This window comes from Diorhabda carinulata, chromosome X (assembly GCF_026250575.1).
Source record: "Diorhabda carinulata isolate Delta chromosome X, icDioCari1.1, whole genome shotgun sequence".
NCBI lineage: Eukaryota > Metazoa > Arthropoda > Insecta > Coleoptera > Chrysomelidae > Diorhabda > Diorhabda carinulata.
Genome location: NC_079472.1, coordinates 30,882,899 through 30,907,490, shown reverse-complemented (window position 1 = coordinate 30,907,490; position 24,592 = coordinate 30,882,899). Strand labels below are relative to the sequence as shown.

Sequence of the window (24,592 nt, the reverse complement as noted above, 5' to 3'; positions counted from 1 at the left end):
ATACCACAACAGCATAAAATTACCAGATAATTGTTCAAAATTCAATTATTGCAAATGAAAAGGAACATTTGAATTACTGTATCTGAAATATGATTATAGTATAAGCTTTAGTTTATTAATAAATTATATTCTTGTAGTTTTTGAAAAAATATGAAATTACACAAAAAAAATGTGAAAAATCTTTAAAATGCATATATCAACAAAAACTCTTTGCTACTTTTACATATATTTGAATTTCCTTACCTCAAAACGTTTCAAACGGAAAGATACATTTGAACTACTATACCCAAAACATAATTATACAGCATAAAACAATACTAATTATAAATCTAAGATGTTTTTAAACATATTCAAGCTGATTTTCAAAAAATATATACATACCTTTAGCTTTAAAGTAACTTCTGGATCTGTATCATTATAAACTAAAATATTTTGTTTCATATTAAAACTCTCTCTAACGCCAAGATGATAAAATAATGTACTTTGTTGTGCCGGAAAAGAGAGATCTATTATTATAACATCTGCATTATAAAAGCTGCTAACTACATTGGCTTCCCCAAAATCCAGTTTCTCAAACTACAATTATCAGTAGGTATAGAATTTAATGTATGACATATTTATAAGTATTATTACCTGTACATGACTCAGGTTAGCCCCTACTTGGAGACAAGCTTGTTTAATCTCCTCTAGTGCCTTTTTTCTCTGCATAAGATTTTCTGTTTGGCAAATGTCTATAACACAAACAACGTCCATTTGATTCTTGGTCATTGTACCACCAGTATGTACTGTGGTACCCGATAAGTCGGAATGAGATCCAACACTGTCTGTTGTGCTACGACATTCTGCAAAAAATTATGTTTATATTAACATCCAGATTGTATGACATAATATTGTGTTATTTCAGTGACTCATATTTCCATACCTGCTTCAGTTTCCAAGACGGTCGAGATTGGTTGAATAGGCATGTTTGTTTAGTTTTGCAGAATTAAAGTGCAGACTATCAGTATTTGAATATAAACACTTATATCTGTAACGCCATATGCACAGATTTAATGAGATAAGTATTGCTATTGTCCACTTGGCTTATTTCAATAGCTTCCTCTTGAATGTAAATTGTATAAATGGGCCTCCTTTATGAAATTTAATTTCATTTTATTAAGTTTCAATTGGAGTTATAAATAATAATAAACTTGCATAATTGGACCGAACAAAATAAATCTTGTTGACATTTGTTATGACATTTATTAAATGTCGAGATTACTTATGTCAAAAAATTCTTCTTTTTAAAATATTTTAGTCTTTTTTGAATAAAGTATACAGTGTTTTGAATTAACATACAAATAATTTGAAAAACATTTTGGTAACGCTATTTAGCAAAATACTCTCACTATTCTATCGATATTTTGTTGAAAAAATTCTCAATTGTTAAAATATATTAGTAGAAATCAAGAAATACAAACTAATTTAAATTCTGAGAAAACATGTTCTCTGACCTTGGAAAATAATAATCAAAACGCGCTAAATTTAAATTATCTTATATGCATAATATAATACTTTGAGAACATGATTTAAATATAATTACTATCATAAAAATTATTACACAAGTGTAAAAATATTATTATTCAGCTTAACGATGTCTCATATGACTTAATATAAACATATGTTATAACAATGGAATCAAGTAAAATTTGCAGGAGCAAAGATTTTTCATTAACTATAGCTAAGCCAAAGTTTTTTATTTTCCTTTTAATTGTTGCATATATATAATTTTGAAAAAATATGCTAAATGTTCTTGATTTTAGGTTTCCTCTTATTTGAAATTAGTTTTTTTTATAATTTTTTAAAGACAGTTAAAAATTTGATGTTTCGACTTATTTCAGTCTTTATCAAAATAAGCATATCAAAAGCTCTAAGAAACAAGAAATTAAAAAATTGATAAGTCAATTTCAATTATGAATTATTTGTTTGCCTAACCTAACAATCATTTAGTTGACATATTGTATCACTTTAAAATGAGATGCCGCTTTATCAATGTTAAGGAATGTGTAACGGGAAAATTACCATGTTTTAGTTATAAATTCAAGACCTTACGTTCTCTTATATATATTCATTTAAAAGAAGTGTTAAATAAAATATAAATATGTAAAAATGCATTCCACATTTCGTTCGATGACAAGAGTTAGTAACAGCAAAGTCGTTACTTTTTAATTTTTGATTGACCTTGACAATAAATATAAAATTGATCTTGTGCCACATCGAAGGTTATTTATCGATAGAACATGTACGATAGTTTTGACGACATATATACGTCATACATATTAAAACCAATATCAAAATTTAATATTTCTACTAAAATCAAGTTCTTGGTTATATAAATGAGTATTGTTATTGATTAATCACACGAAAAATAGATAATTACTTGACTTATTTTTATATTGTAGGAGATATTAAAGATATAATTAAAATAGTAGGAAATAAATATAAAGGTATATCACGTATTTCCTGATTCATAAATTGGTTATGCAACACGTTCTTCTATAGTTTCAAAATAATTAACTCTATCTTTTTTAATTTGTCTATGGTCATAAAGATAACCTTTGACATACAAGCATCAATGCTGGCATTTCTAATGTAAAATAAAAGCACTGACACAGTCCACATAGTCTGCAAGCTCAAAGATTTCGCATTTCGAGCACTGCATGACACATGCGCACGATGTCCAATTGTAATATTTAACATGTATACTCTTTCTCTGATTTATCGTACAGTGGTTTGTAATTGGAGACTCATTGGAGACAAAATTCATCGTTTATTTTTATGTCCATGTTAATTTAATAGAGGGCCCAGTTGTTGAACTTAACCACAAAAAACTGGTGCAAAGACGCATGTGCAAGCACTGTTCACAGCATCGTTAGCAAACGCATTGCGTGCCTTAGATCAACCACATTCTGTGTGTGCCACTTCCGCACCTTTAACAAGAGTTATTTTAATGTTTGGTGGTTTCATATTGTACAAAAATCAGAATCTTGGGTTTCTTTCTAATAGTTTTTATTTACGTCATATGAATCTGTATTTGTTTACATGATAGGTTAAATTATTAGAAAAATTTCGTCAGTTAATCTTTTGTAATCAAGTTAATTTACGAGGTTTACTTTCATCGAATATCCAACATATGGTAATGAAATCGAAATTCTCGCTTATTAGTAGAGGTGTGTTGTTTACAATATGTCAACAACAATTTTCAAACGATTTTTACTGCCGGACATATATCCGGAGTGGGAGCGTGCACTTTTTCCATTCTTTCAAGGCCATTGAGTCATTTCGGACCTCGCCTGAAATAACGTGGTTGTCAGATTTAAAAAAAAAATTTTCACGTAAAACAATAGGCTGTTGTAAAGTTATAAAGAATTAAGAATGTTGTATTCAAGAAAATTAGTTATATTTTTTTGAACAAAAGATTGTTTTGGCACCATTGTGAGACTTTTTAGGTTAGTCTGGGCGTTTAATTGTAGAATATGAAAATAGTTTTCGGATTTTATACAATGTTTGTTAAAAGGAGACTTTTTAATTAAAAATTTAGTATACTACATTCAATTTAGAAAGGGGAAAGTAGTTAGTCCATTATTTATAGTAAGTAATTATGAAATCAAGTCACCCGAATCTTTATTTACTTTTCTCGTAATTCAAAGTGAATGTTTATATGATTTTTTTTGTGGAAATTTTAGATAAAACATGAATATAATGTTACAAAAGTTTAAGTACATCTTACGAGGATTAAATAAATTAGTAAAAAACCATGAAACTAATAGGATTTACTTATCACTTTGACTAATTGTGGATTTGTTAAATTTCGTGACTGTAAAAAGGTTTTTCGACATTTTCTTTTTTTTATTGCGGTTGATCTTTATACTTCACGGTTTGGTAGTTTTTTAACCTCTGATTTAAATCGATTTAGTGTTTAAATAATCACCAAGATGATCTGTTAATTAACAATTCAATAAATAAATTCACTCTACCGGAAATCCAACAGTTTAGATTCAATATAGTTATTAATACTTAGAACGAATCAAAGCTGTTACACAACATTGATTTCTTTTGTTAATAAGTCATTAAATGTTTTATGACATTGACTTATATGTTAATTATACCATCAAATTGTTTAACGACGTCTGGTATACAATAACTAAGAATTTTAATCACTCAAAATCGTCATTTTAAGCAGATAAAAAAATAGAATTATGCTGTAGAAATACGCTCAGTTTAAAGGTTTTATCTAATACGAGGTATCATAAAAAATTTCCTTCAAAGTAACGCATTTCAGTACACAACAAGCTTATGTCTTAAAAAACATATTGTCAAACTCATTTGATCAACTTTGCGGCTGTGGTACGAATAATTTGAAAATTTCGAAACAAGGTACTGAGGAAAATCGTGGATGTATCTTGTTACATTCGAAGCAGTAGCCTTGGAAATGCATGGAAAGTAATTAAGGTTATTTTTAAATTGCTGATTGAGTTTAATATCAGATAGTTCACGTATGTGGTTGTTCCAACTACTTAGGCTGCTGGATGAAAAACTGAACTGAACTTCCGAGCTTTTTTGTCGAAAAATCGTTGAATTGGAAGTTTTATGATAGTCCAAGATGCTCCTAAATCCGGCCCTGAGCACGCTCTTCTTCATATAGTCCCAGAGCATTGTTTTATGAATATAAAAATTAAAAAATAGAAAGAAAAATTAATAAAGTACTTTTCACTCATACAAATAATGGTTTATACGAAAAAGTCTTTCCGTTTATACAAAGAAAACATTCTAGATAAAAAAATAACCAAATCATGATAATGTCGTTGGTTGTGTATCAATAAAAGGATAAACGATTTGAATATTTAAATAATTCTGATATGTGGAAACGTATATAAATTTTATCAAGAAATTTTTCAAAACAAGTAATTTATTATCTCACGTAATGATATGTTTGTTGTTCTAATAGGTTCATACATATCGTTTTTTTTTAAACATTTGACATTAAATGACAATTTAAATATTTATCTATGGCGATAAATCAATTGAAAGCGATATACGAGGGTGGTTCGGCAAATACTGGACTCATTCAATAGAGCACAAGTTGTCGGATAAAATAATTATTTTATTTGTCTTTTTTGAGCTCTATAAATGTTCATTTATATCTGATTCATATTTTCGAACAATAAATAATCAGTAGGAGCTAAATCCGGAAAATAGAACAATTCGTGTGCATTTATCTGTTGTATTAGAAATTTTTTCGAAACAAAGTGCGGGTTTTTTGCTAAAAGCATCATTAACTATCCCCAATATCGTTTGGTAATTCGATTCGGTATTTAAAACTCAAATTCTGCACCGTTTGATTGTATGTTGAAATGAATCATCGAAAATTAATGCAAAACATATGCTTTTTAATAAATCGTCCAGGCCAAAATAATGAGAATATTCTGCTAAAATTTTGGAAAAATATTTTCAAAGATTAATTCTATGTTGAAATAAATCAAGACGTAGATTGATGTAACGGCATTGGATATATGAGGTTTCAAACTTGATCGAAAATTAATGGAAAACATATACTTCTTTAAAAAATCGCCCAGGCCAAAATAATGAGAATATTCTGCTAAAATTTTGAAAAGATGTTTTTAAAGGCTAATTCTATGTTGAAATAAATCAAGACATTGATTGACGTAAGGGCATTAGATATATGAGGTTTCAAACTTGTTCGAAAATTAATGAAAAACATATGCTTTTTTAAAAAATCGCCCAGGCCAAAATAATGAGAATATTCTGCTAAAATTTTGGAAAAATATTTTCAAAGATTAATTCTATGTTGAAATAAATCGAGACGTTGATTGATGTAACGGCATTGGATATATTAGGTTCCGAACTTGTTCGAAAATTAATGGAAAACATATGCTTCTTTAAAAAATCGCCCAGGCCAAAATAATAGGAATATTCTGCTATAATTTTGGAAAAATATTTTTAAAGGTTAATTGTATGTTGAAATAAATCAAGACATTGATTGACGTAAGGGCATTAGATATATGAGGTTTCAAACTTGTTCGAAAATTAATGAAAAACATATGCTTTTTTAAAAAATCGCCCAGGCCAAAATAATAGGAATATTCTGCTAAAATTTGGGGAAGATGTATTTGAAGGTTAATTCTATGTTGAAATAAATCGAGACGTTGATTGATGTAACGGCATTAGAAATATGAGGTTTCAAACTTGATAGAAAATTAATGGAAAACATATGCTTCTTTAAAAAATCGCCCAGGCCAAAATAATAGGAATATTCTGCTAAAATTTTGGAAAAATGTGTTTGAAGGTTGACTGAATATTGAAAAAAATCACGACGTTGATTGGGTTCACTGTATTGTAAATACGAGGTTTTAAACTTCTTCAAATATGTATGTTGTTTTGTTTATATGTTTTTGTATTGATACATATAAATAAAAACTTTATTCCATTAATATAATATGTTGAGAGTTTTTCCTTTAAAATGAGAATTTAATGATTTAATTGGAAAACTTTCGATCCCACGTGCTCATCCTCTTCGAATCGTTCACCGTTTGTGGTGTAGGTACTATAAGTGAGATTGTACGTTGGGAACCTTCGGCGGTCAATGCAAGCAGTGCGTTCTTCCGCGAATTGGCCTCGTACCTCGAGGTTGAACAGCTTGAACGCTATATAAAACTAAGTACGGGCCAATTTACTCTTCATCTTTCTTTTGGTGCCGACTAAAACAGTGTGGTGCTAAGTGTTTGGGTTCCAGTGCACCCCTCGACCTAGTGGATTACTTTTCCAAATTAGAATACAACAATGAGATTTGTAAGTGGTATAATCATATGTTCAGGACACAAAAATTTATTTAATAGCGATAAAACTTTTGAATTTTTTATTTATTTTTGAGAATTGTATAAAAATTTCTGATATTTTAAATTTTAAAATTCGTACGATAAAATTCAGGTTATAGCTCATAAAAAATTATATAAAAAATTCCCCAGTCCCATCCCTTCGGAGATATTATCTCTAGAAGGTTACCAAATTTAGTTATTATTTTTTTCCCAAAATCAAATAAAGACAGAAATCTGTAATTTTGTAAATCAAGTGCAATTCTAAAGGCATAACGATCTGTATTTTTTCAATATTCTTATTACGCTATAAAAGGGTGAAATTAGCAACCCTTGCCTCATTTATTATCAAATTTTTGTTTGCGAGATATAATTTTATAAAAAAAAAATTTTATACCAATACAAAACTTCTAATTGCTGTAAAATTCCCTTGAAACCAATTGAAAATTACTAATTTTAGTTGCAGCAAGGATTTTTCCTCGTAGTTAATTGATTTAAATTGTGAAAAACAAAATAAGAATTATAGCTTCCATTTGATTTAATGCTTTCAATATATTGACATTTTAGTATATGTCCTTCACCTATTTTTATTTGTTTTTGAGACCGAAATACATTCCGACCGTTCCTCGTATTTAATTGACTCATTTCCACGTTTAAATGAACGGTTTTCAAAGCATCATCACCATAGACAAATTCTACAATATCATTTTTTTTGAGGTTAGAACAATTACTAAAATCGAAAAATTATTAATTTAGACAATTGATTCTCAAAAGAAAATTTAATCAATAAAACAAACAAAATTAATGAAAATAGAATTCAATATTTCAGTCAGGTAGAGAGTAGTCATAAATTTTCGTATAAATAGTAGAAATAACTATCAAAATTTTTATAGTTCTAATTAAAAAGTTAATAAAAAAATTAAAAACCTCGTTTAAAGCTCACGTATTGACAACATGGCAGGTGATAATGCGGTATAGTTTTACTATTTAATGTTAGGAATTTTGTAATTTGTGTAGAGAATGCGGAAATATCAATGTTTCACTTCCGTAATATAAATGAAATAGACACAAAGATCGATTCGAACAACGTGCTCATGAAGATAATAATTAAAAAAAAATAAAAATTTATGTATCATCTATAATAATATTGAGATATGGCAAGCATGTTTGTATATGTGGCCGCTTAAATATAACTGTCAAAAATTATTTGTGAGTGATGTAATACTGGTTGTCTACTTTTTTTAAGATTTAAAATTCATTTAACCTCGACCAAGATCAAAAAAAATCTCCTAGTAACTATGTATATTCTTATAATCGGTAGTTAAAAGCTTTATTGTTATTTATAGCAGGATATTAAATATAAATTAATTTTAAATTTTCATAAACTGTATATATATATCAAAGGTCGAAATATTCAAATTTTGAAATACCTAAAGTTATTAAATAATTACCTTGTAACACGTGTTGCTTCTAAATATCGCTATTTAAATAATTCAATAATATTGTAATCATTTACCTGTTGAATAATTCCGTATCCTGGTATATGATTCGAAATAGCTTATTAAGACTACATTAATCTTTTGAATTTAGTTTTTTCTTGAGTGCAAGTGCATTGTACTGAAGTTAAATACTATGATCACGATTCGTTCGGAGAAAATCTACACTTTCTTTATTTTCATGTAATAGAAGTTATTAATCGATGTATTTTTGTAAAAAATAGTTCTTACTTTCAAACAAATTATTGAAAATAAAAACTTGACTGTGGATTAAGGAATATTAATTTATTTTATAGTACTATGGATGTGAGAAATAAACGAAAACAGCTGATCGGCCATCTTTTGAACAACGCACTGTTGCCATATTTTCACATGAATAAAAATTGTGTGATAATTCTTTCATTAATTGGTATGACGAGTATCATATATTAATATGCATAATTTTAAAAGAATAATCAGATGTACTGCGGGATTTGATGTCACTGAAGCTTGTGAAAATGTTATTTTTAACGAATCAGAAGTTTATTCATAGTATTAAGTTGATTGTGCAATGTTTTGGTTCACATAATTGTTAAGCATTAATTTGAACAATTTCATTTTTTTTTACTCAATAGGAACATACATTTCATAAAATAGCGGTTTTATTTATTTAAAACAATTATTATTAATTAGAATGGAATCAACGTTGCAAAGGGACCATGGACTAATTTTTTTATGTTTTAATTAAACATATAATACGCTTTATTCTATTTTAAATAATAATTCATGAACTATAATTTCAGATCGTTTTTCATGTTTATGAAAAAGTTAGGTTAGATCGTATAATTTGAGGTACCCATATTGAATTCCATTGTCTATACAATTTATTTTTCCAAACGGATTTTGTGAATTATCTAAATTTGTTTCGTTTACCGTAAATTTACTCGATTGATTAATTTCCTGCAATTCAAATTACAATTTACGAAATTCCTTCAAAAAACAAATAACCTCAACAGAAACTATCATTACTGGTGGTATTGTGTATATATATATAAAAGCATCACTTTCTCTGATAATAAATTCTTTTTATAGAAATTTAGAGTAGAAAACTTGCATCTTCTTTCAATCGGTTTCAGTTTTGATTTGACAAGGAAATCAAAATAATTACTCTGCTTAAACATTTGTGTTGATACTCGCTTTCTTTTTAAACTTTCGCGCTGTTATTTTCATAGTAAAACACCGTTCTACGAGGGCTTTTGTAAATGTATCGGAAATAAAATGGTTACGATATTTAAGAATATCGTCTGCCTCACATTATTCTATAAATGTAATTTCCTGATTGTTAGTTTTTATTTAACCTTTTATAGCACGAAATATCGACTCAAGGTCAAGTTTACTTCCTATTTTCAAATACTCTGAGAGGTCATTCACTGCATTTGAATTAATATTGTTGTAGATATACCAATAAACCAAATATTTATACGTATTAGTATTTACCTTTTGTGATTAAGGTACTATTATTATTTTATTATTATTTATTTTTGTTTTGAATATTACATAGTTGATAAGTGAATATCCTTCATTGTTTACTATTTCTCTATGGCTTTTTTTCTATTGTTTATTTTTTTTATTGTTATGATGAGACACGTTCATTTTTCTTCTTTTTTTCGCATCAATTTAATGTCATAGTTCGTAATTGAAAATTTCAACAATTTTCAAAGTACAAAAATTGTGAAAAGTTGTCTAGGGCTAATTTGACGTCATCTTTATTTAACACATTTCATATACACAGATTGTACTCCTTCTTTTTATCCTCTTTATTTTCGAGATAAATTCTGTGTTCCTCTATTGATTCTTATTTTTCTATTGATATGATGAGATTCTTTCATTTCTCATCTTCTTTTTTCACATCTCCTCTATTGTTTCTTATTTTTCTATTGGGTTTATCTCCTATCTTCTTTTTTTCGACATTTTCAACTTCATACATGTTGACGATATTCATTATACAATCTGGATTTATAAAAAAAAATATTAGTGTTGTTACGACTCTGATTCGACTTCACGGAAATCATGTAGCCAGTCGAACTCGACGTATTCCGAGCGAAATTCTAATTGATTCAATCAGTAAAATGTATAAAATTATGGTTCGATGAACAATCAGACAAAAAAAAAAGTGTATCAACTTCGTGCAGTGGTCTTATATATATATATATATATATATATATATATATATATATATATATATTTTTTTTTTTTTTTTTTAATTATCTGATTTACCGGCTGGAACTAGTTTGTTTTAAATATCTCGTAGTTTATTTGTTAAGTGTCACAAGAGATGATAAAATCTTCCTAAAAACAGATATTTCTCTGTAGTGAGTACCAGTTATACAGTATGTCCTCTGGGTAAGTATCGAAAATTGATACAAGTTCTAGATTTTTCTGGGTATCACTTTTTTAGACTTTAGTTGAATATTTAAATGGTTTACAACATCTCAACATTTTGATCTGATTCTGTTGTGTTTTTATTTTGTTTTTGTGTCGAAATTCTATAGTTTCGTTGTATGAATGTATAAAATACGCTAATATACAAAACAAAATGAATCATTCTAATATTTTTACAAATTTATGAAACAGATAATTGCTTCTACATATATATACATTTAACCTGCAATCTTATAATTAGTTTAGTAGACCAATTAATACAAAGGACAAATAATTACAAGTTTCGTTATGTAATTACGCCCACAGTAACCATAAACGCGAGATAGACATACGAAGCTCGTTTATTATTTTTATCTTTTCGTCACAGTAGAGTGAATCTATGCTTTCCAATTACCCAACACCTTGTATGTGTTTCGATTGTTATTGGGAATAATATATTATTACCCACTTTAACTGGGTGGACATTCAGAAAAAAGTTCTCAAAATTATAAATTTGAACACTAGTTTTGGCCACTATTCGCTGAAAAAACTCGATAAATCAAAAACCATAATTGCCAGTCAAAAATAATGTATGAGGTATTGCCATTTGATTTATATCTAGTTTAATTATTTTACTTAGTGAATTGTTGAAAAAATTATTGTCGAATCCTACTGACTGCGCCATATTTAACTTTAATCATAAAAGAATGAATGACAGGCGAGAAGTTCGGTTGATAAGTGTTTGTGAGACCTGACATCTTCTTTGAAATAATTCAATCAAGTTTCTAATTATTATATTCTACTTTGTACAGTTTACGAGTGAAAAAAAAACTGTGTTTCAAGGTGAAGTTTAATTACTTCCTATTCTTTCCATGGGATGTTATGGTAAATGAGTTGAATAACAGTTTTAACTATTATAAAAATAAGTCATCATGTATAAATGTGAATTATTTGACCTTAACACATAATTATTCGCGTAAATTAGTGTCGAGATTGCAAATTTTCGTTAGGTTGATTTAATTAATGATACCTTACGTCTGCCCTTGTTTAAATATGAAATATTACTTGAAATAATTAAAAATATTACCACGATTTTTTTAATTCATGATTCAAATTTGATTTTTTTTCATTTCAATCCTGCTAATTATAATTAAAAAAAATGATATATTCGTCGTGTTTATACAATGTATGAACCAAAAGTACAACTTTCTTCAACCATCTGTCGAAGTTTCTCTACCATTTTGATATCTCTGTTATTTCGACACTTGATTTCAATTTGAAACGCTATTATTAATAAACAAAAAGAAACTACGAGGTTTGGTGGAGAAAATCGTGTTATAAATGGTTTCATTATCTAAAATACTTCGTGCCAGACGTGTTATCTACACTACAGAGTGTTACAAATCGATGAAATCATCTAAATAATGTTCATAACTAACCCCGAATACGTGGGCAAAGACTGGAAAGTAACCTAGATACTAAATTTCGTGGCAATCGAAGTTCATTCCACTAATTCCGATCACTATTTTGAAGTATCAATTTTGTTTGTGAAAAAACTAACCTCAAATTCGTAAACAGCCACCCGAAGAACTCAGATACCAAATTTCCATTACCATTTGGAAGCCGCCATATTGTTATAAGTGTAGATCAATTAAATTACATATTCTTAGTTATTCAAAACATATTGAGTTGGCCTTCATGTAAATTACCGAAAATATATTTCCTCGGAACTATGGAAAAAGAGGAAGAAGTTAGTTTTACTGACCTTAAATATATCTTTCGACTTTTATACTTACATAACCTCAAACATCAATTTTCCGGTAAATTGATACTTAGATAAAATTATGATACGCTCCAAAAATTAGTTAATATATTCAAACACCTTCTTATAACGAAATTTAATTCATTACATATATGAATTAATACGTTTTTTACTGAATTTATTCGTGTTCTATTGCTTGTAATCGGCCTATAAACGTTTTCAAGCAAAACTAATGTTCGTTTATGTAACAATCATCTGTAAATAATTTTAATGTTTATCAACAACGTTCGGCAATTCGACAATTGTACATTTTGACTGATTCCGCTTATTCAGTTCTTACACACATACATTGCATGTTCATTTGCGATTTGAAACGGTACTTAAGATCACTTTTGATATCCTCAGATTTCCAATTATAGTTTTACTTTACTTTCTTTGTAATATGAGGACAATCTTTATATGAAGCTAAATGTAAAGTAAACTAAGAGACATTCATAAGCGTGAAAATGCATTTAGTGGTTTAACCGACGATATTTCAACTTTTCTGCTATCATCATTCACCAAGTTTCAAAAACTTTAACCTGATTATGAATCTGAAAGTCATGCTGAATTTTTTATCACGAATAATTTTTTTTATGAATTGTAAAATGAAGTTTTTCTTCTTTTGTTCAAAACTTTTTGAGACTCACTGTTTTAATCATTAAATTATTGTATCAATTATTTTTAGTACTAAAAAATACCTAATATTACTGTTATCATCCACATATTGACAACATTGTAAAAAACATTAATAGCTTAATTCGTGGTAGATATCTTGACCATATGTCATCAGGTTCATGCGTTTGCATATTAATCCGGCGCATGCGCAATAATCCTATTTACCGTTTTTGTGATACTCACACGAACTAACTTCTAACTTATGTGTTTTTATACGTACTTGATAAGATTCACTTGAAAAAAAAGTAAAAACACAAATTCTGAATTATAAACCATTATCAATAATAAGTTGCCTTGCGATATCAAATATCATAGAACTTTTAGATATGTCACAGATCATAAAAATGTCAAATTAGACGTTCAAATTCGTTCGTGGAGAAAAGCACGTTCTGAATATATTCTGAACAAATCATTCGAATTTGAAACGTTCAGAAGATATTTAGAATTTATTCGGAATGTGTTTTATCTCATCGTATACATGATACGTATTTTTTTTAATTTTATTCATTACAATCAAATCTTTTATTTCTATAATAATAGCACATATTATTTTTTTAAATAGCATAAAATAATCGATATATGTGAATCGATTTCTGCAAATATATCATTCATTAGTTCGATCTAACTGATGAAAATGAACTTGCAACAAACTACATATATTGTACGTTGAAAGTCAAGGTCATTATATAAAGATTATTGGTTATATTGATAGATACCATACATAGCGTTAAATGGAAGGTGTGGTATAATGAAATTTATCAATTATGTAATAGAGCTTGTTGAACTTGTAATATTACCAGTAGCTAGATAATACGAATCCGGTTGATTTCCTTCATAAAATCAATGCAACTATGTGTTTTCAGTAACTGAAAATCAAAATTTATTGGATGCAAAATAATTGTAACTACAGTTATAGTGAAAAATACGAGAATTCGAAAAATAGCATAAACAAAATCTTTTTTCTAAACAATCGATTTCGTAAATTAAAGTAGTTGCATTCGAAAGTGATTTAAACAGTCACACAATTTTTCGATTTTATTTTTATAGTTCAAAATAGGCTTGTTTCGATGAAAACCTCTTCATAGATGCAGAATTTCTATCCTGTGAGCATTTTCTTGAAGTTTTTCTACAATTCCGACCTTTAAACGCTTCTTTAACACTACGTAATAGTTGCTGCTTATGTTTTTTCCATTTTTAAGATATTTCACAAATATTATACCACGCGCAGCTCAGCCGAGTGGTTCCACGCTATGGAGTCGGTTCATCACGTGAAGTTCACTCGGTTGATTGTTAATTGGACTCCGGTGTGGCCATTGTGTAGCTATCAATTTAAACATCTATGTAAATTTTATTTATTTTTTGTAGTACATCACAGTAATTGCATAGCAATATATTTCTATTAATTTTTTTATACCGTTTCGTAAATTTTCCTAAAATTTTTCCCACCCTGTATCAATTTCAGGCATTGAATATACGTCAAAGATAAACCGGAAATTAAAAAAAATAGTGGGTACGTCATCCTGACACCCTGTATATCAAATTATAATAAAAAAACAGTAAATGAAAATAAAAAATCGATGTCCGTGTTGTTTGTTTAGATAATAATAAATTTATTGTTTATTTTATGGACGCACTGTATAATACTAGTACGTATATAAAAAATATGAGTTTTCTAGTAAGGATTATGAACAAAATTATTGGTTGGTATCACGAAAGTTGAAAAACATTAACAATCAATTATAGTTATGGAATTACTAACAAATTGCAAGACATGAATTTATTCCATTAACACAAGATATGCGTTATGCACGATTTGATAGAATGAATGTACGTGCAAAAATTTACATATCGGTTTATGCTCATATCAAACCTTCTACGGGGTTTATCACAAAAATATCGAGCCTATAGAACCGCCGGTAACCTTCAAACAACAGAGACAGGCGTATTTCATCATCCTAGAGATGGCGTTAGTAAAAAGTATTTCTATGCTTACTTAACCTTACAGTCTAAATATCAAAAACTCGATTTAAGTCTTTTCGACTGGACTATATTTTGGGTGTCAAATTTACTTTCAAGTGAATTATGACCGTTGTCTATATGTCAGGATTAGGATGTGGAAAAGAAACCTGTATTTCAATCACTCAGCGATAAATTAAAATCATAGAGTCAAAATTTTATGGAACAAACGTATCTATGGTTTCACACACCATACATCTGTAAAGAGGCAAGCGTATTTCAACATCCTAGAGATGGCGCTAGTAAAAAGTATTTCTATGGTTACTTAACGTTATAGATTAAGTATCACGATGTTTTGATCTTATTTTTCTCTAGAATTTCATTTTTATAATTCATAACAATACTGATAATGCTTTGCTGTACATGGAAACTTATTTATTATCCATTGTTATACTCCAAATTATTGACACATCACGTTTCTGTGTAGTTAAGGCATGTGCAAGTCGATGCGGAATGCGTCTGCGCTCGATTGGCCGATTAATGACGAACTATAACCGAAAATTGACGCCGATACACAACTTATTATAGCACCAGCCTTAGTGTCTTTTTTTATGAAAACGCGTACAACAAGAATATTTAACTCACGTAAAAGACAATAAGTTTTGAAATTGTTTATTGACCTAAATTCTCATAAAATTCTTTTCAATTTTGAAACTGAAACAATCTATTACAAAAGATCTTGAGCTGGTCAAACAATCAATAACGATTTTTATGGCAAAACAAAATTTATTTAATTGAATGTCCATATGTCGATTTCTTAACACCTGGTATGGTAATTGACACTGACACTAAAAAAAATTTTAAAAAAAGTATTTAGAATATATATAATAATTATATCATATATTTTTCCTAGTGATATGGTCTATTTACTTATTTAATATAAATAAAACTACTTTTATCATGTTATAATATACAGTGAACGTTCAAACTATGAAGTGAATTCAACAAATTTTAAAATATATGAAGTTTTAAAATAATTATTTGAAAAAATTGAAAAGAAAACATAAAAGTAATAACCAATACTACTAATGTTCTCAAAAATATTAAATATTTTTGTCAGATGCTATATTTTGCAAAATCAATACAGGTGAACCATGTATTTAGAACATAATCGATTATATATTATATTCGAACAAATAAAGTGACAAAAATGATTAAAACACAGTTAGAAATAAACACCAGCAGTTAAAGAAGAAACTCTGTGTTGTATTTACCGTTTCCATGATACTTTCGCTTATTAAATTTTCTTAAAAACCATTTACATAACACCAATAACAGTTGTAAATTATAGGGATTTCGAAATAACAACAATTAGCATGATATCAACACGTATTTTTTTTTAATTGACTACACGTATCTCATAATTAAATGATAATGATGTTTAATAGAATTTAAACATGTCTGATTTCACACAATTTGACAAAATGGCCGTTATATGTATAGATACTAGCATTTAATCTAAAAAATTCTCGAGGGAACCCAAGAAATTTACTTATTTTTGAAATTTAAATAACATTCTAATGCCGTGCGGAATTTTGAACATATTTTTGGCAAAAAATGCATCCATCTTTATACTACTAGAACCAGTTACGAAAATCCACCGTTAGATGGCGCCATAATCGTATATAACTGTGGTTATACTAATAACTTCCCTTTGGCAAATGATCCGATTTCCGATACAAATTGGCCTGTTCTCAATTTGATATAGTGGGTCAAACGGAATCACAAACTCAGACATTCATTCAGTTCATTGTATTATAATCAAAATTCACTTGTCAATACAAAAGTAAAAAACTGAGTTAAAGCTTGGTGCTGATTTGAGTAAAGTTAAACGAGTTCAAATTATTGATGTTTCATACAAAAAAAAATCTTATAATTATTTAAACAAAAAACCTAACGAAGAATCGAACTCGGCACTAACTGGTTGAAGCCAACCACGTCAACGTACCCAAAACACATCACCGTAAAGGCGACATGCTGTTTCTAGCGAAACACCAAGGTACAGTCATGTCCAAAAAACTTTCGGTAATTTTTTCCTTTGTTTTAGAATGAAAATTTGCATTCACCTATAATTATATTTCTATAGTAATCTTATTGACCCAATTTGTAAATTACTCGTTTTCTTGTGTCAAAAATACATTTTTAAAATAAAATTGCACAACTTAAATGTTTTTTAAGACAACTCATTTCATAAAATACAATCCACGTTTACAATTAAGTGTTTAAAACAAAAAAACGTGCTGCTATATTCACAAAGGAATTGCAGTAATCCAAATCTCAAATATGAAATTATTTATACTAGAAATGACTCATTCATAATGAAATATCTGCAATAATATTATGACATGTCCAGTAATTAGGTCAATTTTATTATTGAAAGTATTAATTTCTTGTTTCAGACCGTAGTACTTGCTTTCCTAACATATTTAGTAACGTTAGCGAGGGCGCAATATAATTTTGGAGTATTCGGCGACCCATTTAGAAGTATCGGGGGTGGTCTAGGATCCCTACAAGCCATGAGAGATCCCAGACAAAACACAGGACCCGTGGTGTTCCCTCCAGCACCCCCAGATAGCGGCGAAACTAGCGGGGTGGTCGTGGGAGCATCGGGGTACGGATTTGTACCACCACAAAGTAAGATTCGTTATCAATATTTCATATAAAACGTAAATCTATTAGGTACTGTAACTATTTACATAAATTACGTATAATTTTATAGAAAAATAATAAAAACTTTGAATTATTCATATTTTTGTACCTTCTAGAATACGGTTCAAGCGCTTTCAAAGCTTTTCACTTTTTGTTTTTAATAGAATAAATCATTTTTTATCACACCTCGTATCACATCTTGCCCCAAAACTTCATTTCAAATTTTGTAAAATAGCGTTAGATCACCCAAGCATAAATTTATCGTATTATTGGTCCTATTGAAGTCCTCTTCACATTTCGGTCAAAGTTGTCGTCCTGTCACCATTTGTTTCCATTCCGCAGTTAATCAGTCCTACCAACTTCTAACTAGAAACTTAAATCACGTTCCGAAGAAACCACTACTACAGTTACCAGTAGAGATGGGACTGAATTTTAGAAACGGGATTAGCTACGTTATTTAACAATAGAAAAAACACGTAAAACAATCGAAAGTTTATTTCTGATCTCGTAATTTTTGTAGTACATGTCAAATATAACAACAAACGTGACACGTGACGTTCAATATTACAACACGTCTTGTCTTTATCGCACATCAAACAAAATATCAGATGTCAGTTACAAATTGTTCCAAGCAGTATTATCAACACTATCTAGTATACGTTCCACTTTTAATAATAGTTTAATAATTCCGAATAATTTTATATAAATTTAGATTATTTAATAAAATTTTTTCTATATTATGTCATTTTTGAAAACTAAATACCGAAAATGAGTATTTTAAAAATTATATTAAAAATAACGGTAACGTAAATAACGTCTCGATCTCTATTCTTTTTACTCTTATCTAACTTGTCATTTGATCGACCCCGAACAATACTACCACGTATTTTACATCTTATTCTGGTTGGTTGACGTCTCGGCGAACGTGTAGGGTATATTATACGTTTGCTCCTTTGCATTGTGTTTTTTTGTCAATGATAATTGGTAGGGTCGAGTGAATTAATTGGGTTTCAACTTGGACAATGCATGACATATCGGTGGAATGAATTAAATCTTGAAATTTCAAGATAAATAATATTCAACAATTAATATTGTCTTATTGTCGATGTTTACTAGCTTGTACGAAACTATAATGGTCATATCAATTATTTAATTAGAATTATAACTTCAGAATATCTTGATAGATTTATTTTTTGTTATGCTACCCTGTATATTTTGTACAATGTCTGTAAGTTTCATAAACCAACTTGTCACTTCTTTAATTCACATATGTGCACAATAAAATACACCTAACGAACAATGAAAATGACAGGGAAAGACATGAATCATTCACGTACGTCAAAACTAATTAACTGCTAAAACATATATTGACCAATATCAAGAGACCGCCCACAATTTTTCTTAAAATGAATATTTCCGCTTCGACGAATAGACTTACCTTGAAAGACTAACACGGTATTTAGATAAACAGGATTAACCACGAAATATAAATTCTTATTATGTAAACCAGACACTTTTTTATCAACAGACCATAAACAGGAAGATAGTGCAACAATCTATATACATTTCCAAAAAAATATATTAAATAATGTAGTTAGTTTTTTGTGATATACTATTATTTATGGTGTAATTCAAATAAATTATATATATGAAACATAATTTGATACTAATCTGATCAGTTTTTTCTTATTTTGTTGTAATAGCTGCCAAGTAAAACTTGAAAACATCGACGATATATTCTAGAAAATTAATAACATTGACCCTTATTCACTGTAACATTAAGCACATAAGAATTCAAACGTCTGTTGTTAATCTATAAAAAAATGTTATTTTACAAACCGTTGTTTTTCAAATATTACAGTATTAAAAAATTTTATAGAATATAAACAACAAAATTTCACGATGACATCTATCGGAAGAATCTTTATGAATAGAAACTAATTAATATGTTTGTCTCTTTTTAACACAATGAGTTATCTGCATCCTAAAAGACAAGGATACATATAATACATATCTATTTTGTATAAGGGTAGAAAAGAAAAGAATATATAAAGTATGTGTTTACATACTTCTAATAAAATATTGACGCGAACGCTCTATACAAAGAATGGTTTAATTTGTTACGTCACGTTACGTATTTCACGCCGTAACATCATTATTTCCAAATAGTCACTTTTTAATACTTCTAAATTTAAGTGAGCACATTAAATTTTTTGTTAATATTAATAAAAATAGGGAAAAGTTGTACCACCAATATAACCTCAAAACAGTGTAGCAACAAGCAGAATTTCAAGATGGTTGCGTGACAGCACGTGATTTATGTATAAAACTTGAATCCAGATCACTGAATGCATCGAAGGTTAATGTGTGCTTATGTTGATATTGAACTAAGGTGACGTTTTAAATGATGGAATTTGACGTTATACGCTTTGTCACGTTTTATCGAATAATTTCACGTACTAACGAATTTTTCTAAAGGTTTTTAAATGAAATGGAAATTGTTTTATTTTCTCTGTACTATAGTGAAACCTCTTCATTTTATTTTTTTGATGTAATACATTCGGCTGAATTGAATTTAAAACATGGTTAGCATTAAACTACATATTTCTTTTTTAAAATCTGGTTAATAATCATCAGATCGTTCATTTGAATCAGCAAATCTTCAATTTTTTATCATTCAAACATTAATAACAAATTTTCCATTCTCGGCATTATTGCTTCGTTTTCAGATCCAATATTTCATCGCAATTAATTCCATCTTTGACGCTACTAAATTATCAAAACAGATTCGTTGTATTCAAAATGTAAGATCTTTTTCAGGTCCCCAACGTGGATAGATTTAATTAGTTTTTAAATAAGCATAGAGGAATGTAAGTATAGTTTCAAATTACAATTTCAGATGTCGCTTTAACCACACATGTCATAAGGACATAAAATAAAAATCTTATGTATTATAAAAGGAGATAATGATTATCTTTTAAATTAAACAAATGATATTCTTACCTGCATACTAACCTTATTACCTTGATAGGAAATACTTTTTTATTTCAATTCAGGTGTTAGTTTAAAGTTTGGTTAGAAGTTTTTTGAAGTGTACATATTGTCAAAATCTAACCAACAATAATTTCTTCTAGTTAAATTATTGATAATAGATTAATTAATTTAAATATTGAAGATGTTGTATTAAATACGATCCTGTATTCTTTTCAAACTTGAAAAATTTAACTATAAATTGGAACATTCCGTTAACGATGTTAGAAAGTGTACTTATATAGGTATTGATTCACGCTTGTTGATTTCATTTATTTATATCTAATTTCATTGTTTTTTCTTATATCTGAGATTAAATTTCATTAGCAAAAAAGATAATAAGTAAATAAAGCATCGTAGTTGAGTTGTATATAACAATCAAAACTGATAAAATCGAATTGAAAGTATAACAGAAAAACAAACCTGTCATTAAAGTGCTGTATATATGTTGCCTACATTACTACAATTATAAATTCGATATCATTAAAATTATAATGTACAATTTACTACTTTTAAATAAATTATGTAATGTCTATTGTTTTTTGTTTTATATACAGAAATATTACACTTTCTCGAAACGGTACTAGCTTCGTGTTTGGTTCAATCTTTCGATCTGATTTTCAATAGAAGGTCGTCGAAATTGAAAGCAAGGTTATGGTCGTAACTACAAACGGTTTTTATTAACCGCAGAGAAAATATTTAAAAAAACATATTATTTAAATACTGTTATTATATAGATGAAAAATATGATTTTTGTTACAGGGTCACCCTACAACTCGTTTTTCTCTTTCTTTTGAAGTATCAACAATGACCATTCGCTTAATTCATGAAATTAGGTTATAATTTGACTTTTATATTTAGTAAGATTTTTTATAAAACGCATTAGTATAATTATTTATTGAAAATTTTGTAAAAAATCTTACCGAATATAGTTCAAGGTGCAAATACCAATTTATATGTAATTATTCATAAGTGTAAATTTTGTAAATAAATATTTAATGTTTATTTATAATTTATATTGAATAACATCGATTTAGAGCTTTGTTTAAGAATATCTATCTGTATAATGATTGTGGTAGAATCTTTTAATGTATCAAATTAGTTATCTTAAGTTTAAAATTTTGCTCAATTGCTAGACGGTATTATTTCTACTCCAACTTCTATTTCGTCATATTATTCCACGTATACAGAAGATTCTAATTTTGAATCATTTTTAAGCAAAGCATGTCATTAACCTTAGACTATTGAACACTTCAAATAGTCCAAGAATTTAACTTAGTTTTCAAAATTAGTTATGTATATATTGCATTTGTGATCATGCAATTATTATTTATTAAAATATTGTTATGAAAATTGTTTTTCTTTCAATTTACTACACCCTATTACCTCATCCGGGAAATTGGGACGGGAAAAACTAGAGAAGAAATTTATTTATTGAAAATTATCATATGGCCATGCCCCGGGGCAGCAGGCTAAGTAACGCGGTAATGAGCCGAGTCAGTACTGTCTATTGAGCTTGCTGAAAAAGTATCGATGAATTGATAGTTTCAACTCAATATTTTCAATCGATATCTATTCATACGATGAATCGAAATATTGATACAACATTTCAAGTATATAAAATAAAAGAAAGGAATGAACGAAAAAAACTGTATAGTATCTTGTTTACGTTGCATATTTATGTATATATAGCAGTCGTCTGTCATTTTTCGAGCAATCTCGATACCTTAATAACCCCAAACTCGTAATTTGTTTACTATTCTCCAATCCGTAATTTTTGTTTCACGATGTGAATCATGTCGTCGTCTATCAGTATGATGAGTGATATGAAGTTACTAAAAAGTATCGATATATCGATATTTTTCCCTTGAGATATCGATGGTAGTAGTAAATATCGATACATCGATATTATCAACATTTCCGCAATCCCTACTCTGTATAGTGGCGCAAAAAGACAGTAACAAGGACGTGATCATTTTAGGGTTAATACCTTCTTTCCAGAACTTCTTGGCGTCATACGCCACGCAAGTCTAAAAACACCAACTAAAACTGTATTACGTTGTGCTCTTAGAACCTCGTATTTGCGATCATTAAAAGTATGGATTAAATGATGAAAATTAAATTGCAGTACTTTTCGAGCATAACGGTATAAATAAGACGTAAATTCATTTCGATCTTGAGTTAAATAGTTGTTGGCTGGTCTCTAACAGATTTCAAAAAAACTTTTAAGTTGTCGATATGTTATGTTAACTTTTATCCAGCCACCTATATAATAGGTTAACAGAAATGAGCGTAGGTATAACGACGTTATATGTGCAGTCCCATACAGAAAACTAATTATTATAAAACATTTAAAACTTATTCAATTTACATCATTTTTAAAATATACACTTGAAATTATTTGTTAGAATAAACTATCGTAAATATTTTCCGGCTTTTCTTTTTATTTACGGCTTAAATAGAAACAGTATTATTGATTTTATTCTGTCTTGTAATACACGATTTTCACCTCTTGTTATTTCTGTAACCCTCTTAGCGAATAGGTGATTTTCAACTTTTCTGATCCAACACACCTAGCTTAAGCTTATTTAAATGAAAACATAGATCCATCAAAAATAATCTTAATCTAATAGTATATACACACATACGATATTTTACATTAATCATTTGATTTTATTCTTTTTTTTATGATTTCGGAAATCATATTTTGTTTAGATTTGTTACTTTTACACTATCGACACTAATTAGTGTACTTTTGAAAATATTTGTGCAATAGTAAGAGTAAATACAAAAAAATTTGTTTGTCCTTATACTTACAGTCTAATATTTCTGCTAGCCTGTTATAAAGTAGACGAGTATGCTGTACCCAACGAAAAATCAAAGATTTGCGCAGATACATACAACTACAACATTCCATACACACTTTTCGTTATAATAAAGATTTCTGCAACAATATGAGAAAGAAAAAATCATATTTCACGCATTTTTGAAATAAAATTAATATCGAACAGAATGATAACAATATTTGGGCACTAAGAAACCGAAATTAAACACCCAAAAAGTGAAGAACAAATAAATAATTAAAGTAAAACCAATAATAAAAGCAGTTAATGGTTATGGATATATTTTCATAATAAAACAAAATATAATCATTATTTTACAAAAGGCTAAACGAGAAAAAAAATTCTTAATTCTAGATCTTACCTAGTATTAGTAATAATATATTATTTCCTACCAAACACTAGACAAGAATCAATTAATTTGAATTTATTATCATAACTATATATGTTTTTTAAATTTTAGTATAAAACAATCAATTACAAATGAATAATTTTATTACTTTGTTTCACATTTTTATCCTCATAACTGATTTACAAATTATAATGACTTGTATACACACACATATTTCACACTCGCCTCATATTATGCTTTCCTATACGATAATACTACCCAAATTAACTTACACTCGTTTGAAAATTACGCTTTGAACACGAAAGGAGAATATCGTTTATACCTACTTCATTTCCTGTCGACCTGATATTAAGGTGACTCGTTAAAACTTAACATAAACAGAAGATCACATCAACCCAACAACCTCATAAAATAAATTCGGATACTTTTTGTTTTTTCATAGAAACAAACGGTTGAAA

The 24,592-nt window shown here is 28.3% G+C and overlaps 2 protein-coding genes across 7 annotated transcripts in view; one reads left to right on the top strand and one right to left on the bottom strand.

The window, feature by feature from the left end:
• LOC130900937 (mitogen-activated protein kinase kinase kinase 15) overlaps nt 1-24,384 on the bottom strand; it is a 40,900-nt gene extending 16,516 nt beyond the window's left edge. For 2 of the 5 annotated variants that reach the window (XM_057811946.1, XM_057811949.1), the window contains exons 1-3: nt 923-1,263; nt 634-842; nt 382-576 (exon numbers count right to left, since the gene is read on the bottom strand). In XM_057811946.1, the coding sequence (XP_057667929.1) occupies nt 382-576; nt 634-842; nt 923-965 (447 nt within the window). In that variant the 5' untranslated portion in view covers nt 966-1,263. Of the gene's footprint in view, nt 1-381; nt 577-633; nt 843-922; nt 1,264-12,329; nt 12,499-12,564; nt 12,786-23,759; nt 23,887-24,146 lie in introns of those variants that run through there. The other 3 variants (XM_057811948.1, XM_057811951.1, XM_057811950.1) reach the window with 3 other exon arrangements.
• LOC130900948 (uncharacterized) lies at nt 6,611-22,295 on the top strand. Of its 2 annotated transcripts, XM_057811968.1 has the most exons (4): nt 6,611-6,849; nt 17,663-17,897; nt 20,733-20,782; nt 21,705-22,295. In XM_057811968.1, exons 1-3 carry the CDS (start codon nt 6,841-6,843, stop codon nt 20,747-20,749), a joined length of 261 nt encoding a protein of 86 aa, XP_057667951.1. In that variant the 5' UTR covers nt 6,611-6,840; the 3' UTR covers nt 20,750-20,782; nt 21,705-22,295. The 2 variants fall into 2 exon arrangements, with proteins under 2 accessions (XP_057667951.1, XP_057667950.1); XM_057811967.1 differs by lacking the exon at nt 20,733-20,782.
• Nucleotides 24,385-24,592: the final 208 nt, after the last annotated feature.

What these genes read in the sequence shown, in the direction of transcription:
- LOC130900948 (XM_057811967.1), top strand. An exon ending in CGGATTTGTACCACCACAAA is followed by an intron (nt 17,898 to 21,704) that starts GTAAGATTCGTT and finishes TTTTTGTTACAG; the next exon opens with GGTCACCCTACAACTCGTTT.